Raw genomic sequence first — 19326 nt, forward strand, 5'->3', positions numbered from 1 at the left:
GTATAATGTAATAAAGGCTCCTACAGGTAAGATTAACAGGCTCTGTTTGAGAATTTCTTGTAATTGTAGAGAGTCATTGTGTTAGCCTTGTGTTAGCCATATCATCACACAAAACCCTTATTGATCCAGTGACAGGGCCACCCTGGAATGATCAATGATTAAATGTTCCAAACGATCAGTCTGCCCCTCCTCCTTCATCCTGCACTCGTCTTCAGTAACCTTCTGACCTCGTCCCAATCATATAAAGGTCCATACTATCTGCAGTCAATACACCAGTGCTCCCAGTTACAGAGCTCATTCACTCAAATGAAATCAATGGAGGTTTGTCTCCATGTTGTAGCAGTACTGTCGGAGATCTGGTCGCTGAAATGTAATGAAATGGTGGTGATTGCTGGTGAGATTTAATAGTCCACAGAGAGTCATTACAGAGCGACAGATTTGACTCCAGTATGAGAGCACCATCAGCACTTCATCATTGAAAAAGTTGTGAGTATTTATCCTGTTGAACTGCCCCAGAGCAAGACTCGTCATCATCTTTTTAATTGGTTATTGTCCCACTGTGGATAAATGAAATCAATGAATTGACTTGATTCAGAATGGCTTTCAACTCGTGGATCACTGGTCTATAGCTGACTGCCAAAGGAGACTAGCCAAAAGAGAAAGCCCACCATTGTTACGCTTTTAATGGTTGGTTTACCCAAACTCCAAAAAACTTTTGGAAGTACTTTGTACTGAGGAATTAGTCATTATGATGTCTAAAGGTCGGATGTTGTATGTTTACTTGTTTCCTGTTAAATCAAACACACCAGGGGAGAGAGAATGCGACAACAATGTTGTATGACATTTTTGACATTACACAAATGACAATAGTCAGCAGAGCAAAATAGGTCATTAAATTAGGGAGCAAAAAAAGAAATATATATATATATAGTACAGATAGAGAAACGTATATATATATAGATGCGTATTTCATATGTCTCATATGTTTACCTTGTTTTATGAGTTTGTGTGTGAAAACAAACAAACATAAAATAAAAGATATGGAGTAGAGGAATAAATAAAAAGCAGTCTGTGAGCTGTAAGGAGATGGACTCTGGCTTTTGTATGTTGTTGCTCGTGTGTGTGTGTGTGTGTGTGTATCATAGGTTTACTGTGTATATATAGATGCAAATTGTAAAGAAAAAAACTCATGAAATGTAGGACTTAATAGAAGGATCTGTCAGAGAGTGTATCAAGTTTTTTGTAAAGATAGATGTCTTCATATATGTTACATTGTAACACGTTGCTCTGTCTCCACCTGTCTCTGAGGACAGAGCTGACACAGCCTGACTTCTCTCTCTGTCTCTCCCTCTCTTTTTTTTATAGTTGCTACTTGAATTGTGCCATTATGAGTGGCCATCGGGGCCTTTTTCTCCATTTTTTGGGGGGGGCCCAAATATTTGCCTGGTCTGCCTCTCCTGACGGAACACCACTATCTATTGTGTAAAGATATAGCGTCCTAAGCAAAGAATGAAGTCATGCCACCACTGTTAGCTCTGTTAGCACTGTTTATGGAGTAAGCACTGTTAGCTGTTAGTAGGGGTGTACCGATCCATTAATCTGGATCGATATATTGATTTAATGATCAATGATCCAATATCATTGATGTAAAGTGAAAACATTGATCCATATCGTATGTCTAGCATAGGCGTTTAGTCTGTGTCACTGTCAAACAGTGGCAGGCAGATGGCAAGCAGCCAAGAGAAAGACAGTGAGGATAATGTTATTTACGCGGGAATAAATCAGCAGAGTGGAAATATTTTGGATTTCAGAGAAAATACAGGACAACAGACAGAGCACATGGCATATGTAAACAATGATGTTATGAGATAAAACACTAACATAACGTTACCTGCCTGGAACAGCGTCTCACTCCGCTAACTTCTTGCTTTAGCAACATTAGGTGCGCTGTTTTAACAATGTTCAGCTGAAAAACCATGCATGAAGGCTGAAATTCAACCGTGCTGTTCTGTCAGGAGATGCAGTGACTTAAACCACCGGTGAGTAAGAAAAATAATAATGCTGCATGTAATTCGTTAAGCTATGAGTAGAGGAAAAAAGTCTGCTAGCTGCTAGGCTAATTTATGTTAACATACTAAAGCTAATAATGGGTGATTAGCAGAAAAAACAATTGTTTTGTCCATGAACCTTGACAGTTATTACTGAGCTGAATGTTAATAGTTTTGTTGAATGATCTTGTCGTTAATCTGTGTTTTATGGCTGTTTGGAGAAGTTGGCCTTCAGGGCTTTAAGACAGATATTTCTGAACTTTTATGAAAAAGATGATGGTTTGGGTTAAAATGAAAAGATTTCTTCCAGAAAGGTCTCTCTGACAGAAAGCCCTGCAGGTTAACTTATCCCACTTGCTGTGTTATTTGTGTCGGTGGAGTCAGATTAAAGTGAACTTTACTGTAGGCCTATTTATTATTTATGTGTTGTTTATGTGTTTTATGGCCAAAAGTTAAAAAAAAGAAAGAAAGGGGTGGCAGCGTCTTCTGTGACAAACTGTGTTAAATGGCCAGATAATATTGCTTAATATTGATCGCAGACCCCTGAATTGTATTGAATCGAAATCATATAGTGGCAGACTTTGTCGAAAATATTGTATCATGGTCTAAAGAATTGATATAATATCGTATCGTGATGAAACTGGTGATTTACACCCCTAGCTGTTAGCCACTGTCTCAGCTAGCACGTGGAGAACCGTGTCCAGACAACTCATAATCAACGAACCTTACACAGAACCCCTTTGAATTGAGCTTTTCATTCGAGTAAATTTCTGTTTCTCCTATAATTAGTGAATGACGTAGTTCCCTTTGGGAAAATTACAGGCGTGTAAAATGAAACAAATAAATTATTTTTAAAAAACAATTATGAAATGTTATGTAAAAAACTGTAACTTAGGCTTTTATTTTGCTCTTTTTCTATCCAGAGCTTTTGATATCCCTTCTGCCATGATACCATCATATTGCACTTAGGCCTACCTACATTTCCCATATTTTCTGCCTTTGTGCATTTTGCTGATGCTGTGATTCAGAATGATTTAGAATAAGCCCAGGGCCACAATACATTTCTATTCTCAATCACCAAGAGCAATAGTGTGACTGTGGTTCAGTGGTGGTGCATACACAGAGAGCATTAGAGGAGAGTAAGACTGTGATGGAGTCAGTTGTCTGAAGACACAGATGTAGTGAGACAGTAGGTAATATAACCAGCTCTGGTGGTTAGCTGAGCAGCTGTTGGGCTGTCCAGCATTAGACACAGATTGTCTCTGCTATGTGCCGTGACAACTGTCTGTCTCACACACACACACACACACACACACACACACACCATGACATGTCAGTTTATGGAGGAACACAGGGCTGTGTAGGCACTATTAGCTGTATTTGATTTTATGCTTTCCACCATGAGGTTTTGCTTACAATCTCATTCCGACAAACATATATACAGTTCCTTGATGTAGTATAAAATATACTGTTCTAGGAAGGTATAGGCTAACATGAAAACATCAATACATTTACATACACCAGACCTAAGACACAAGACTCATATACATTCATACCACATTCGTTCATTTTCATAAAATACATATACCTGTTATTCCGACTGCCAACCCCACTACAAACACTACACAAAAACACACTCACACACAGATTATGTTAGCCAAGCACATGCTGTGTTCTCCAGCTGTGTAAGTAGCAGAGGAAAATGGATATTAATGACCTGATTGTTTAATTGTCTCTTCTCCATTAGTAATAATAACAAAACACTTACCACTGATTCTGAGGGTGAGCCCGAATGTATCCCTGATGTCCTTTTTCATGATAGCATTTTTTTCTTTTTTTCCTTTTTTACTTCAATGGGTTTGTTTACATGCACACTAATATTTCATTATTATTCAGAATATGACAATATTCCAAATTACATATGGGTCATATAAGCAGCATATTCTGTTTAGATATTCCAAATGAGTCATTTTACAATTAAGACGTGGGATATGTCGGTTTTATGGCAGTTTGTGACACATGGCCACTTGCCTGTTTAAGGTCATCTCTGTGCATTGTAGGGTTGCAGTGATATACTGGTTTCAAGGTATACCATGATATAAAAGTTGATGGTTATCATACCATGTACATTTGCTTATCTACGATAAAAAAATAAGTGTAATTGGACATTGAATAAAACGTTTGTTCAATCAACAATAACCCTTCTGTTTTCATTACTTTAAGGGTCATTCTGACTGATAGTAAGATAAAATTCTTAAATACTGTGATAATGTGAAACTGTGATATTTTCTGAGACGGTTATGAACCGAAACTCTCATACCGTTGCAACCCTAGTGCGTCATCATGCATACGTTGTACACAAACCACAAACTACTGGTCGGAACAAGATACACACCTACATTAATTATTACGACCTGGCTATTCACAGGTTTTTAGATATGACCATATATTATGACACCGACCTTTTAACAAGGTGGTTGAAGGAATAAACAGTGAGGCTGTGTTCCCACAGTCCAACAAGTCCACCACCCGTGGAAAACTGAAAAATCCTTTTTTTATGCAAAGAAACAAAATAATAAGCAGCACCAGCTGTTCCACTTTTTCCATATGTCTGTGAGATAGACAACATGTTACGGCACGTTATGTAAGTCATGTAAAAGCTTAGAAGGAATGTTGTCTTTTTGGAATAAGGGCAAAAACCAGAATATTGTGTATGTAAGCTTAGTCACCGATGAGTCTCTTTTTTAAACAATAAAATTGTTACAGTTATCGTTCTTGGTGTGGACATCCCTTTACTCTGCATTGGAATCTTAACCATCGCTGCCATCCATACTATCTCAGCCTGGTATTAGAGTTGACACAGTTTGCAAAGCTGGATTGATAAGGCTTTAAGGCATGACATGTTTTCATTGTTGGTGTTAATTAATGTTGATTTTTACAGAAGTTGGTGCACTTCATAGAAGCTGCTCATTATGTTTAGTTCTCTGATTTTATTGGGGGTTGACACAAGTAAGGAAAGCACTTTCTGTGACAAAAACAGACGTGCAACTTCAGGCTTATTAGAGTTGTGTGTGTGTCCAGTGAGGTGTGTGTTAATATGGGGGATGGGGGAAACATAGAGCTGTCCAGCTGCTGACAGAGAGGAATCTCATGCATGCAGTCAAAGTGGCTGTCAGTGACACATAACTGTATGAGCTCATCCTCCCACTGTTGTGTTCTCTCCTCCAGTACAAACTTTCATGTGTCTTCCATAGATTTTCTATTTGACATTCTACTTGATCATTTGCACCAAAAACATGCAACTCTATAGCTTACATAAAACTTACTATAGACTTAACACATTTATCACAATCTCCCACTAGTGATAGAAACTGTGTGTTAATATGAAACATTTGTCAAATGGATATTTTAAGCTTCATAGGAATATAATGAAGATTGTTTATATTGGAGGTTGTTACATGATTACCTGGTAGACATGCTGAACTGCTGTGTTAACGCTGCATGATTGCCTTTGTCTTCTTGTCTTTTCAGGTGAAAACTTTGAGCAGAGCCCCCTGAAGAGGACGTTCAAGTCCAAAGTTCTGGCACGCTACCCCGAGAATGTGGAGTGGAACCCCTTCGACCAGGATGCTGTTAACATGGTAGGTGGATTGTACAATTATAAGGGGAAAAACGAGCAGCACCATGTTGCTATGTCAGTGGTCTCAATTTAGGTGGTTCATGTCAAGGAATTAGAGGCAAAGTAGACTGAGTGAGGTGGCAAAGGCAGAAAGGCAGTTGTCTCTAATAAGGGGAAAATCACTCCTCTTCTTAATTTAGTCATAATTTAGCCACATAGGTTTCTTATATTCTACCTTAAAAACGTCTGATCAACATATTACAGGAAATTATAATTCTCATCTGTGTGTCCTCCCATTACAAGCTCATTTTTTTGAAGAAAGGTCATGCAGTATCAGTATGCAGGCTCAATGACCCATTGTGACTTGTGTCCTCCCACTGCTGAAACATTCCCACTCTGTTTACATGATTCTTCATGATTCATTTCCATCTGGATTTTTTACAGTTACACTGCAGCTTGTATTTAGACTCACTGGATGTAGAGGTTTTGGTTTAGGGTTTCACTTATTTATTTCATGTTTTAAATGGTTTAAAGGTCCAAATATCATGTTTTTTGTATTTAACATGTATGAAGCTAAACTCATACATAACTAGAAAAGTGTACTCAGTGGAGTGCAGTGTTCATTTTGACAGCTATTTTAGATTAAGTCTTAGTCTTGAGATGAAAATGTTTTAGTTTTAGTTACATTTTAGTCATTTTTATCATTCATAGTGTTAGTCTAGTTTTAGTCAATGAAAATTCAAAATGTTTTAGTCAACTTTGAGTCATTGTTTTGTCTATATGTTTTTCAAACGAATCCAGTTAGGCTAATTCATGTATCAGAGATTTGAATCAAGGTGACGGGTTGTATACAAATTACGTTTAGACAATTTTTTCTACAACTACAAAAACTTTCTACACACTTACAAACTGTCATTTCTCCAGCAGATAGCTGGTACAGGTGATTTACAAGCACACACTTATTGCTCATCATTTGAAAAGCTCACCATCTCCCTATCTATGTTCTTAAAAAATTTGACACCACAAATAACTAATCTGAGACAACTAGGATTTGTACCCAGGTTCATGGTAAACTCTGACTTATGCATCTCGCTGTTAAGAAGCAGAAAAATAATTTCATTAAAGCCAGAATTCTTTCTGAATCTGCAACATGTTAGTCTGGAGGTGTAAACTCATGTCCTCTCACAGAGTTGGTGATTAAAACTAAACTTTCATCTCTGTCAGAGAAAACTGATCTGAGTTCAGACTGTTATAGCACAGCTATACTCACAGATAACTGAGCCATCCACAGTCAGACACACACAGCTGATTATTTACTGCTGAATTATAGTTCAGAACTCGCACCAATGGCTGAAGCTGCTCCAGTGTGAGTGTTTTTGCTGGCGAGCGAAACATCTTGGCGCAGACTATTCACTGGAGTTTACCAACCTGTAGCTCATGCAGCACTTGAAGATAATTACAACCACGGCAGTTCTCAGCTTTCAGAGTCCGATAGTGCACCACTAACATTTTTGTCACGTCTTGTCTCGTCAACAAAAATGAAACATAGATTTCGTCCTAGTTTTTAGGATCAAGATCTATTTTTAGCTCGTCATCGTCTCGCTTTCGTCATGGAAAAAAGGTTGTTGTTGAAAAATTTTCATTATTTTTTTCGTCAAGGAAATTAACACTGGTTGAGTGCAGGTTTCCGCCAGGTGGCTTCCCGAGCTGATTGCGGCCAGTCCAGACAGTTCCTGTAATTCCAGTAGGCCTGTCAAAATGCATTTTAGAAGCGTCCCAGAAGCTAATGAAAATACACCCCTCGGCTATTTTTGATGGAACTGCACTTGGTTGCACAGAGCAGATCGAGTCTTCCTGCTAACATGCGCTGTATGTGAAACATACATACAATGTGATTGTAAGGATAAATGTATTTTTAATAACTGAAACACAGCCACAAATCTTTGATCCATGTATTCAAAACTGGACTTGTAATGGTAATAACTTTGTCTGTAGGCTGTCGCTGCAGCACAACAAAATAGGAAATAACATCTACAAACAAAATTGAAATGAAAATAAATGTAACTAAAATTGTAACTATAACTACACAACTGGCTTACTTACTCATGGTAGAAACACCAATACCAAGGAAATATGACCAAATCAACAAAACCTGCAAGTTTACCAAATTGGCAGGCAAAGTGCTTTGCCTCTGAAACGCTGCCACTGTGGTTTGATGCCATGCGGTGGATGAAAAAAAACTGAGTCACAGATATGGCAGCCAGAATGCGGCGCAGCTGCACTCAGTGAAATTGTTCCCCCTGGCTCCCTTACAGTCAGGTGAAGATATGGTATCACTGAATAACTAAAGTGGATCATAATATATCTGGTATAAAATCAATCTGCAGATGCTCTGGTTCAAAATGAGACCAAACTTTTCTATGGATGTCGTTTTTGAACCACTACAAAGGCCAAAATGTGTCCTGCAAAAGACAGTAAGTCATGTTGTTATAAGCCGAGTTGATTTCTGGAAAACTTGCATCCCCTACCGGCCTAATGAGAGGAGTGAGAAGTCAGCAGTCAAAGACGGTATAAAACAGATTTCTTAACAATTGTGAATCACCGAAACCACGAGAGATTCTTGAGCATACAGTCATAAATGTGCACAGAAAATATGAGGCTGATTGGTACAGTAGTTTGCAAGACTAGCTGCAGACATACACACAGGAACACACATATACAACCAAACACATGATCAAGGCGAACGTCCTTTGCACAATGAGTCAATGAGTGGTTGTTGTTTTTTGGGGTTTTTTTTAATTTATCATCCGAAAAAAAAGTGATAATGCACAGAGACCTTGCACACTGAGTCTGTGATGCATTTTTCTGTTCTATGCTTTGTGAAAATTTGCAATACCAGAGACAAAATGAAAAGACATACAGTATTACCTCCCTGGCTTCTCTCCATTGGAGTTATTTATCTGTCACCACCCATGTCTTGCATTCGGCACCAAAGCTTCATGAAGGGGCTGAGCTGTCCTCCATCTCTGTCTCCTACTCTCTCTCTCTTTACAGTCCATATCCTCCTCTTCGTCATCATCACCATCATCCACCTGAATATCATTATTTGACCTGTTGAAAGTAAGCTATCTGAGTTATGAAAGGATACTGTGTGATCCGTTCCTCTGTCTCATCGTGAATGTGTCCAACCGATACATTTTCGTCACTGATTCTTGGTCAAACAACTCCCTAAAGGCTTCTGACGGTTGTTCCGAAAACTTTAATGAGGGACGGAAATTTCAGTGGCAGCGATCATATTTATTTTTAGATATGTGACAATTGCGGACGAAAAAACAAACTTAGTGTGCAAAGGCCTTTACTCTGGCGGTATAATGACAGTAGAAATTAGTATAACACTGAAAATGAGACACAAAGATGTGCATGGGAGTTTTGCATCACACACTTGGTGATAATGTCCAGGAAGTGTGCAGCCTGCTGAAGATTCTGAAAACTCAAAAGGAGATTTGAGACATTTAACAGACAGAAATAAATAAACCAAAACAATTATATTTATTCACAATTATATCATAGCAACAAAATTCATCAATCTGAGCCTTTCTCCTTCACCATATCACACTGGGAGGAGAAAACTGTGATGAGAGATGATGTTCAGAGTTACAATCAAAGGGACGTCTTGACAGGATAAGGGCCTGTAATGAAACATCTGTTTCAACCATTTCTGATATACACTAAAGTATGCAAATTTCTGGTCCTTCTGTTTCACAAAACCAGACCTTGAGAGTTATTGAAAAGTCAAATTTGTTTTTGAAAAGTGTGATTGTTGGACGATGTTTTGCTGAAGGTGCTAAATTGTCAGTACAGTGACCTTGACAGGATAAACAAGAGGGAACTGTCCATGTGAATGTACAGGCGGTGTGTGTGTGTGTGTGTGTGTGTGTGTGTGTGTCTGTCGTGGTGACCGCCTATTTTTCCACCTGCCCTGGCGTCAGCGCTGCTGAATAATTCAGCCATGCTTCTCGCCTTACGTCGGCATGGAAACGAGCCATTATGCAGCAGTGCAGCGGCAGAAACCCGACACCAAGATGATTGCGAGCCATCGAGGGTGATGACTTAGAGACATTCTGCATCGTTCTCTCTCTCTTTCAATGTCTTGTGACCGACGCACCCCTCATTTTCCCCTCTTCCTCCTCCTCTGTACCTCCATCACCCACTCTACCCATCATCCTCTCCTCCTCTTTGGAATGTTCTCATCCCAGCTGCTCCTCCTCCTCCTGCTGTGAGGTGAGAGATGCGAAGGTTGGGGGAGTGTAATCACACTTCCTGTGCTGGCATGCCATCACTAAAGGCCCCAGCATGCACATACACACACTCACACACAACTGTTATGTTTTGTCTTTTCAATAACACTTTTTTTTTTTACCACCTTGGCCCTCCATCTGCACTAAACCAATGGTTTCAACCACAAAAAATGGATCTAAAATATTAGAAATCTCTAATTCATCACTGTATTGTGAATGGAGGTTGTCTGATACTGGTTTACTGTCATTCAGGTTTTTTCTGTAAACAACAAACAATAGTTTGAAAGTTTTGTAGGAAGCTACTGTATTAACTGCTGAATGTATGCCTGTACAAGACATTGTAGCATTTCTTTCTGTTTCTGTAGTGTTTGTTTCTTTGGTTGAATGGGTCTTTATGCCTCTGTGCTGAATATAGCCATGGTCAGAGGCATTATGTTTTTGAGTTGTCTGTCCATCCCATTGTTGTGAACACAGTATGTCCAGAATGCTGTGACCATTAAGTGTTCCCTTAATTTTTTTGAGCAGTGTAGTTACCATGAGATAGATGAGATAGATGATAGACCATGAGCCTAGATGCAAATGGCATATATGCTGTAAGCTGACAACAGTTTCTACTGTTTGATAAAAGCATGAGCATTTTTCTGCTCTGTGAACAATAAACCATACGCACCTCCTCTGCTCCTGATGTCCTCGTTCCTTTTTCACATGAACAGTGTAAACAGGAAAACAGTTGAATGAGGTCATTTCTTACTGTGATTCCTGCCTCATCAAGGTCAGATGTATATTTCTTCCCACGTCACGCCTAAACTGTCACATTGTTGCTTCCCACTAATGCAGCTGAGTGATTCTCAATGCACCCTGGCTTGCCGGTGATTTGATACTTATTTGACACAAAGCTTGCCACATTTCATTGCCACGTTGTGAGAGATTTAGAGCATTTTTCTCACTGCTCACTGCGCTGTTCAATACCTTCCTCAGCTCGGCGGGGCTGAGAGGTGAAACACATGAAATGTTGTTGTTCTCTAGACAACAAAAGCAAATGTAAAATGTGGTAGTGGTAATGACTAATGTCAGACATGGGCTGGGTGTAGGGAGAGATGATCTGTCAGTACTGATCAGTGAGACACATGACTTATGCATAATCGAATCAGATCCAGTCAGGCCAGCGTGGGAGTGTGTGTTTGTTTCATTTGTTGTCTGTGAAGACAACATGTTCTAAATAGGAAAACTGTGTAAAATGTCACAAATGTTTACGTTAGTAAAGGTAAGAAAAAAAAAAAAAGAAAAAGCATATGAATGTAAATGTATGAGTTTATTCATGTATGCAGACTCTAAAGCTCATCCATATGCATGATGTATGTGTGTTTGTAAAGCAGTGAGCTCTAACACATTCACAATCTGAATGTGTGTTTATGTGTGTTGGCACGGAGCAGCTCTTCTCTCCACTCAGTTTCTGTTCAGCTCTCAGCAGCCACAAAAACATAATGATGCTAATAAGTCAGATTTATTGCACGCTGCTGCTAACGGTGTGTTTATATCAACAGTTTATGTGGGTTTGGCTGTGAAAGCATCACACACACACACACACACACACACACATAATAGCATCTTGTTAACCTGTAAATTTTGGTTTGGATAAAATTTTAAAAAATCACAGTATTCCCAAATCAACTGGATTATCTTGATACCAGCACAGTGATCAACCTTAATTGTGACTTGACTGAAGAAGATTTCTCGTTGATTGCATGTATGTATAAAGAGACCTGGATACAACATTGAAGATGGGCCCCTGTTAATTTCTATGAAAATTGCTCAGTGGTGCATGAAGCCAAAAAAGTTAAATTTTGACGTTACGAAATTACTTGAATCTTATGTATTATGGGGCCCATAGAGCAAGCGCAGCAGAGCTGTTTACTTCTGTTGGCTAAGCAGCAAATTTCTAGGGGTGGGAATCACCACCATCCCATGATACGATATTATGACGATACATAAATCGCAAAACAATATTATTGGGATTTTTAAGGTGCTGCGATATGCTGACTTTGGGGATAAATGCAAAATGTATCAAAAAAAATGTATCAAAATGTATCTTAAAAAGCAGTTGATAATATTATTCTAGTTGGCTACCAAAAGTTTAATTTGTGTTTGTAATACTAATATTTTCTGTAAGAAATACACATACAATGTACTGAAGAAGAGCTAATATACACAACAACAATTTTCACCGGGGCTCTAAAGAAAAACCCGTGCCGTCAGAATTATGTTAAAGATAATATCCATAAGAAAATAGTGGTTTTCACTAGAACTGACGATTTGTGTTGAAGCAGTGACTGACTCCTGTTCCCTCCCTTCTCTTTACAGCTGTGTATGCCTAAAGGCCTGTCGTTCAGGACGCAGGCAGACCAGCGGGATCCACAGTTCCACTCCTTCATCATCACCAAGGAGGACGGCTCTCGGACCTACGGCTTCGTCCACACCTTCTTCGAGGAGGTGACCAGCCCACAGATCTGCTCTGCCATGCAGACCCTCTACCAGATGCACAATGCAGAGAGTGCCACTGCCAACACCCCTCCCTCCTCTTCCTCCTCCTCTTCCTCCAGCATGGACTCCTTAGCCAGCAGTTTAGACGAGGCCGACTCCCCTACATCCTCATCTTCCTCGTCTTCGACTCGCAGGGCAGGTGGCTATGACTCATCACGGGACACCCTCTACGTGTCCAAGGCCTTGTGTCTGATCACGCCCATGCCCTTCATGCATGCCTGCCGCAGCTTCTTGTCACAGCTGCACAGGGCTGTTACTGCAGCCATGGCCCCTCCGCTGCCACTGGAGAGCTATGTTCACAACATCCTGTACGAGATACCGCTTCCCGCTCCAGGACGCTCGCTCAAGTTCCATGGTGTATATGAGCCTATCGTGTGCCAGAGGCCTGGGCTAGGGGAGCTGCAGCTGGCTGACTTCCCCCTCGCCGAGGCCTTCAGTCTGCTGGGAGTGGAGAACCTGGTCCAAGTGTTCACCTGCACCCTGCTGGAGATGCAGATCCTGCTGTACTCACAGGGTAAGGATGCATGTTGATTATGTCAAGATCATAATCAGACTTTTTTTTAGCAGTGTGAAACATTTTTGTACATACACAGACACACACATACATCAGACATATCAGACTTATCGGGGGTTTGCCATTACAAACTCATATTATGCACTATTCAAACAGGCAAGATCCAAGGATATACACAAACACTAGATGTGTCAGAATTACCAGGAAATGTGCCGTGCCCTAACTAGATGCGACCGTCAGACTATCGCGCAACATTGTGTTACAGCAGACACTCTCCGTCCACACTGGAGCTGCTAAATATGGAACTCTGGTCACTTTATGTAAACAAACCACACATCTAGCAGCTGTGGCCTCATCGAGTGAATTAGCCGTACCTACAGTACTGGATACCTCCTTATTTCACTACAAAAAAAACAAAATAAGTTGGTATCTGGCTGAAGGGAGATTGTCAGGATGATGAACATTTCTAGTAAGAATTGTGTGGGATGCTAGTTAGCTACCTTGTTTTACAAAGTGGACATGGTGGTATGATATAGTATGGGAGCTACAACAATGATATCTATAAGTTACCTGCGATAGTCTTGTAAGTATAAATAAGTAAGGGTTAATGCCCGACGAGGTGTCCATTATCAGGAATTAATGGACGACGCGAAGACGTGAACCGTCCGACGCAACGGACAACAGTTAGTGTTTATTGCTACTAGTTCTTTGATGTCAGTTTGGTGTGTCTGGGCCTTTAAATTATACCCATATCGAGAACATGATAGTATGCCTGGAATTTTCCACCTGATGTAACAGCAGCCCTGACATAATGGCAATTTGGATTTTTTAAATTTTTGTTCAGGACCAAATACAAGTGAAATAATAATAATAAGTGAAATAAGCTTTCACTTATTTCATGTTTAATTTAATTTTATATACTTTATTAATCCCCAAGGGGAAATTCAATTTTTTCACTCTGTTTGTCAATTACACACAGGTCCGAACACACACATGCACAAACAGGACCTATACATGCACTAAGTGGAGAGATGTCAGAGTGGGCTGCCCATGACAGGCGCTCAGAGCGGTTGGGGGGTTCGGTGCCTTGCTCAGGGGCACCTCGGCAGTGCCCAGGAGGTGAACTGGCACCTCTCCAGCTACCAGTCCACGCTCCATATTTTGGTCCGGACGGGGACTTGAACAGGCGACCCTCCGGTTCCCAACCCAAGTCCCTATGGACTGAGCTACATTGACTTCTTACAAACATCAAGCAGTGTGAACATGAAGTCATGCAGAGTGACAATGAGCTCACTCATTGTACAGTTTTCGTTGATGTCATAGTAAATTGTGGGCATCAGATCAGGGGGGAATCAGATACCACAAACTGACAGGAACTAATCTTTATAGAATCTAGCTTTGAATCAAGAGTTCAGGAGGTGCTGCTGTTGCATGCTTGAAGAGGCAGGAAGTGATTAACTTCACCTCTATTTGTGTGGTCCAATTGCATAAAAGTACTGTACGTAAATATAGATAGATAAAAAAACTCTTAAAGTTGCTTTTAAATTAACATAATGTTGGAAGAAGATAAGAAGGCAGGCTGTTCCATAGGCTGTGTTCGGACCATCAGTGGCACTGAGTCCAAAAAGGCTTTCTTATTCACTACAATCAAAGCAGTCTGTTGGCACATCAGGGGAATCTGCCAGAGAGGAAAGTTACAACATAAACTTATGATGAAGACAAAGATATATTAGAGTGACTCATTCCTCCATAGGCTGATTTTTCAGTGCATTTAATATGTAAGTCGGAGTGGGTGGCTGTTTTCAGTGGAGACGTTTTGTTCAAACGTAAAGGCAAGAAAACCTCTTTCTTAGTATTCAGTTAAAACTTGGTGGCTCAAAGACAAAGGAAAATGGTCTCAGGTTGGTTCAGCTACACATGAGGCTAACTGAGACGCACAGTGATCAAATTTTCCTCCTTCTGGGTTTCCCTTCATCCATTATTCACATCTGCAGTGAGGCTCCGTTGTAGGACCTCACATAGAGAGCAGCAGCTTCTTTGAACTACTCTGTGGACTGAGATCACCTTTTGTCCTACATTCCTCCGTCCTACACTTTCTCAGTTTCACTCCTCCAGTCTGCTGCAGCGCACTCTGTAACACTTTCTCTGTTTGTTTATCTTCAGTGTCGGATGAGTCATGTAAATAGAAAAGCTCCGCATGCACACCGAATCCACAAGCCCAAACTAAAACCATGTCTCTACTGTATTCTGCAGCATGCACACAGGAGGATGCATTCCTGTGGTGCAAACTAATTACAAGAGGTGAACAAGTGAAATCACTCTGAGTAAACTAACTTGCGTGGAAAAAAACGCTAAATTAGGAAAGCGCAGCTGTAAAACCCTCTGAACTGTGTCCTTCAACTAAGTACATTCCTCATGTTTGGCACGATAAATGATAAAATAATTTTCACAACTCGAGTTGCAGCGTCCTTTGTCATAGTATTATAAAGTGCTGTGCAGACTTTTGACATCTGAAAAGGCTTCAGACTCATGGATCTGAGAGATTGCTTAGTCAAGCAGTTTATACTGCCAACCACTATGAGCTTTGTAACCTATAATTGTTATGTTATCTCATAGACCACACGCTTATTGTGTGTTTTAGTATTTTATTTCATCAGTTCAAATTAGAGAGAAAAGTTACAATAGACACATTCCAGGAGGAGCTCACTGGTGATCATAAGGCTTGTAGTCTTTTTACCACAGCAGCATTCATGTGTTCCATATAGAGCAGGGTTCTCTGCAGATCCTTGAAAGTCCAAAAATGCTCTGAATTAGAAATAAAACCTCAACTGGTATTAAAATTAATTAAATCAATCTTTCAAATGTCTTAAAAATTGTAAGACATAGGAACTACAGTAGGATTTTATCCATCCTGTGTTTCAGATGTTGCATTGTAAAATCCCAAAATATTTAGTAATATCTATTTACATATTATTTATGCCTCCATGCTGGGGGTAGCCATGGCTGGAGGCACTTTGTTTTTGGGTTGTCCGTTTGTCCGTAAGTTCGTCCATACATCTGTCCCATCCTTGTGAATGCAATATCTAAAGAATGTGTCATGGGAATTTCTTCAAATTTGGCACAAATGTTCACTTGAAATCAACAACAAACTGATACGTTTTTGGTGGTCATAGGTCAAAGGTCAAGGTCACTGTTACCTTGCCCGTCTCATTAACATGAACGTGATATCTTGACAACGCCTTGAGGGAATTTCTTCAAATTTGGCTCAAACATTTTCTTGGACCCAACTGATTTTGGTGGTCTAAGGTCAAGGTCACTGAAGGTAATTACATGCACAGCAATATGCGATAGTCCGCCACTAACATTTTCGTCACGCCTTGTCTCATCGACGAAAATTAAAACAAAGATTCGCTCCAGTTTTATTATCATTATCTTTATTTATTTTTAAACTCTTCATCGTCTCATTTTCGTTAGGGAAAAAGGTCATTGACGAAAATTTGTTGTCATCATTTTCGTCAACAAAATGAACACTGACTAATAATGACGAAGGCTGACTCTTGTGTCAAATTACTTTGCCTGTGTTGCACTTGAACACACCGTAAAGACTACAGCCATTGGCCAACCAGCACGGATGTTCTGTGCCTGCATGAAAGGAAATAACTCTACACAGTAGCAGGCAGTGGTAGTCTGTATTCCTCATTTAAGAAGGGAAACTGGTAGACCCACAGGATGGATTCAAGATGCTAGTTAGCCAGTTAGCACATAAACAACACAAACCGATGTTGAAAGAACAATGGATATCACTTATGTGCTGTCGAACAATGACACAAACAAACACTTCTTCTGAAGCGCTCAATGGCAAAAAAACATGCTGAATAGTCAAAAAAAATACAGCCGACAAGAGCTGACTAGTGCCAGCATCGTGGGACACACAAAAACTAAGGTGACAGACGGTAACGGATGGCCTGACATTGACGAACAGCTGACCATCAGCTTGGTTTGTCAGGGCCTTTAGCTCACTAGCATTTGCTAACTAAGAAGTATTAGCTTAGCTGATAAGTCAGTTGTATCACCATCATTTTTTTATTTCCCAAATTTGAAGTTTGCCATTACTGTTGGAGCAGCTGAGAACTGTACAGGTTCTTCCTGAACTCCTACACATCACTGTCAAAAATAACATTACATAGAAAGAAAAGATAAAAGCAGACAACTGTACAGTTTGTATACTAATGCATGTGTATGGCAGAAAGACATCACAACTGTAATGGCACCTTATTTACTTCCGTTACTTCCCTGGACCCTAGTATGCATATTCATACTCCTCCACCCTAATGGAGCCCTGGGGTTCTTTCTTTCTTCAGCTTTCCCACCACATTGTGAGATGGTGTGTCTCTGCACCAACAGCTTGTAATGACACCAAATGGGTTACGGATTAGACGCCTTAATCTGATTGGCTGGCTGTATTGCTCTGGACTGTACTGCAGCACAGTGGCTCAGCGCTGAGGGAGTGATTTTGGGTTGTCAGTAGGTCACAGGGTGAGATTAGAAGACAGCTTCAGGACTGGTGGGATATACTGCAATACTGCGACAAAGCTATTGATATCTGCTCTGGATCTGTGAAAAGTCAGCATCTAAGTAAAAATCATCTGAAACATTCTTTAAGAAGAATTACCTGATTTGAGAAATAAAAGATTGAGTGCAATCCAATTCTGCAATATAATTAAAAAAAAATGTTTCCAGTAGTAGCAAAAACTCAGATTGTAAGTCATTTTGGGAAATACACAAAATACTTAAGGTGAATAAGTGTGTTACAGGTTTAAGACATGTGATTCTCATGTACTTTCTTTGTAAGAGCGAGACAATAAGATGCTGCTTTCATGTCTGTGTGTTCAGTACGTAGACTAAAAACTATACAAAACTATAAAGATGGACAACACCTCTCCACTTCCTCCAACTGTACAAACATGAAGCAGAAATATCTGCTGCAGTCGCTGCAGTATTTAGCTGGTGATGTCATTTGGAGCCATAGTCTGTATAGTAGCACTCTGCAATATCCAGTTCCCACTAAGGCCGAGGAAATAAATCGATACAGCATAGTACCGCAATATTTTGGTTTGGCAATCATTACATTAAACCCCCTGTTGTAGCTAAAATGACTTATTAAAACCAAACTTATCACAAAAACACTTGAACAAACATTAGAGTAACTACCTAAAATGACAGAAACCATCTTGAAGTAAGATTTATTTGACGTTACTTTAAGGTTTTTACTTTGGCTCATTATGACCAAACTGCAACCAGCCACCAGGGGGCGATCGATATGTTTTTGCCTCACTTTTGGAAACTGTCATGTCGTCCATCTTTATATACAGTTTATGCTTCAGTACAGAGTTTGAGTCAGGATGTGGTTATCCTATTAGCATAAAGACTGGAAGCAGGGGGAAATGGCGAGCATGGCCTTGTCTTATACGTTCAAAAATACATCACCAACACCTCAAAAGTTCACTATAGCCAACGTATTGCATCCTGTTTATTCGATCTGTACACCAACTGAAATGTAAAATGCAAATTTTTACATGGAGTTACACACTGGAACTGTTGATTTTGGTGAACAATAGTCGGCAGTGACAGTGCACAGCTTGTTTTGATGATTTTCATCGTACATTCTGTAGACTGCTGTCCTACTGTAGGCTATTGTCCTTTTTACGTTTCTGTAAAAAATGTAATAAAAGTAAATAAACTGCCTGTATCAAGCTGAAAAGGCAGAGGAGCTCTGTACAAAGCAAGGCTAGCAGTTTCCCCCTGTTTCCAGTCTTTATGCTAAGCTAAGCTAACCACATCCTGACTCTCAATGCACAGACATGAGACTGATATCAATCTTCTCTCCTAAAGTTACTAAGTTTCTTGCCCAAAACGCTGACCTATTAATTTAATAACGGGGTGGTTAGCATCAATTCTGAATAGCTAGACAAAAGATGGCTGACAAAAACTAACACTGCATCAGCAGAGCATCCATCCATGGGCGGATCTACCGGGGTGGCATAGGGTGAGTATGTTAACCCTGAAATGAGGGAAACTCTGGGTTTTCAGTTCCAGAAAGAGAGGTAAATCAAACTCTGAGTCAATCACCATGGCAACTGAGTCTGTGAACCTAACCTGCTCGCTGGTTAGGTTTTTCTCTGTCTCCTCCCTCTTGCACGCTGTTTAATTTCCTCATTCATTCAGTCCGTGTCAAAGCTTGTGTCGGAGCGCATTAATTAGCGGAGATTTACCGTCTGTCACAGTCTAAATCCTGCTGGATATTAG

At 40.0% G+C, this 19326-nt stretch overlaps 1 protein-coding gene across 4 annotated transcripts in view; it reads left to right on the forward strand.

Moving 5' to 3' along the window:
* The window catches only part of LOC126384769 (DENN domain-containing protein 5B-like), a 123293-nt gene that overhangs the window by 54604 nt on the left and 49363 nt on the right, over nt 1-19326 (forward strand). For all 4 annotated transcript variants that reach the window (XM_050036043.1, XM_050036044.1, XM_050036045.1 and 1 more), the window contains 2 exons: nt 5580-5689; nt 12327-13020. In XM_050036043.1, the coding sequence (XP_049892000.1) occupies nt 5580-5689; nt 12327-13020 (804 nt within the window). The remainder of the gene's footprint in view (nt 1-5579; nt 5690-12326; nt 13021-19326) is intronic.

The sequence above is a fragment of the Epinephelus moara genome, chromosome 23 (assembly GCF_006386435.1).
Source record: "Epinephelus moara isolate mb chromosome 23, YSFRI_EMoa_1.0, whole genome shotgun sequence".
NCBI lineage: Eukaryota > Metazoa > Chordata > Actinopteri > Perciformes > Serranidae > Epinephelus > Epinephelus moara.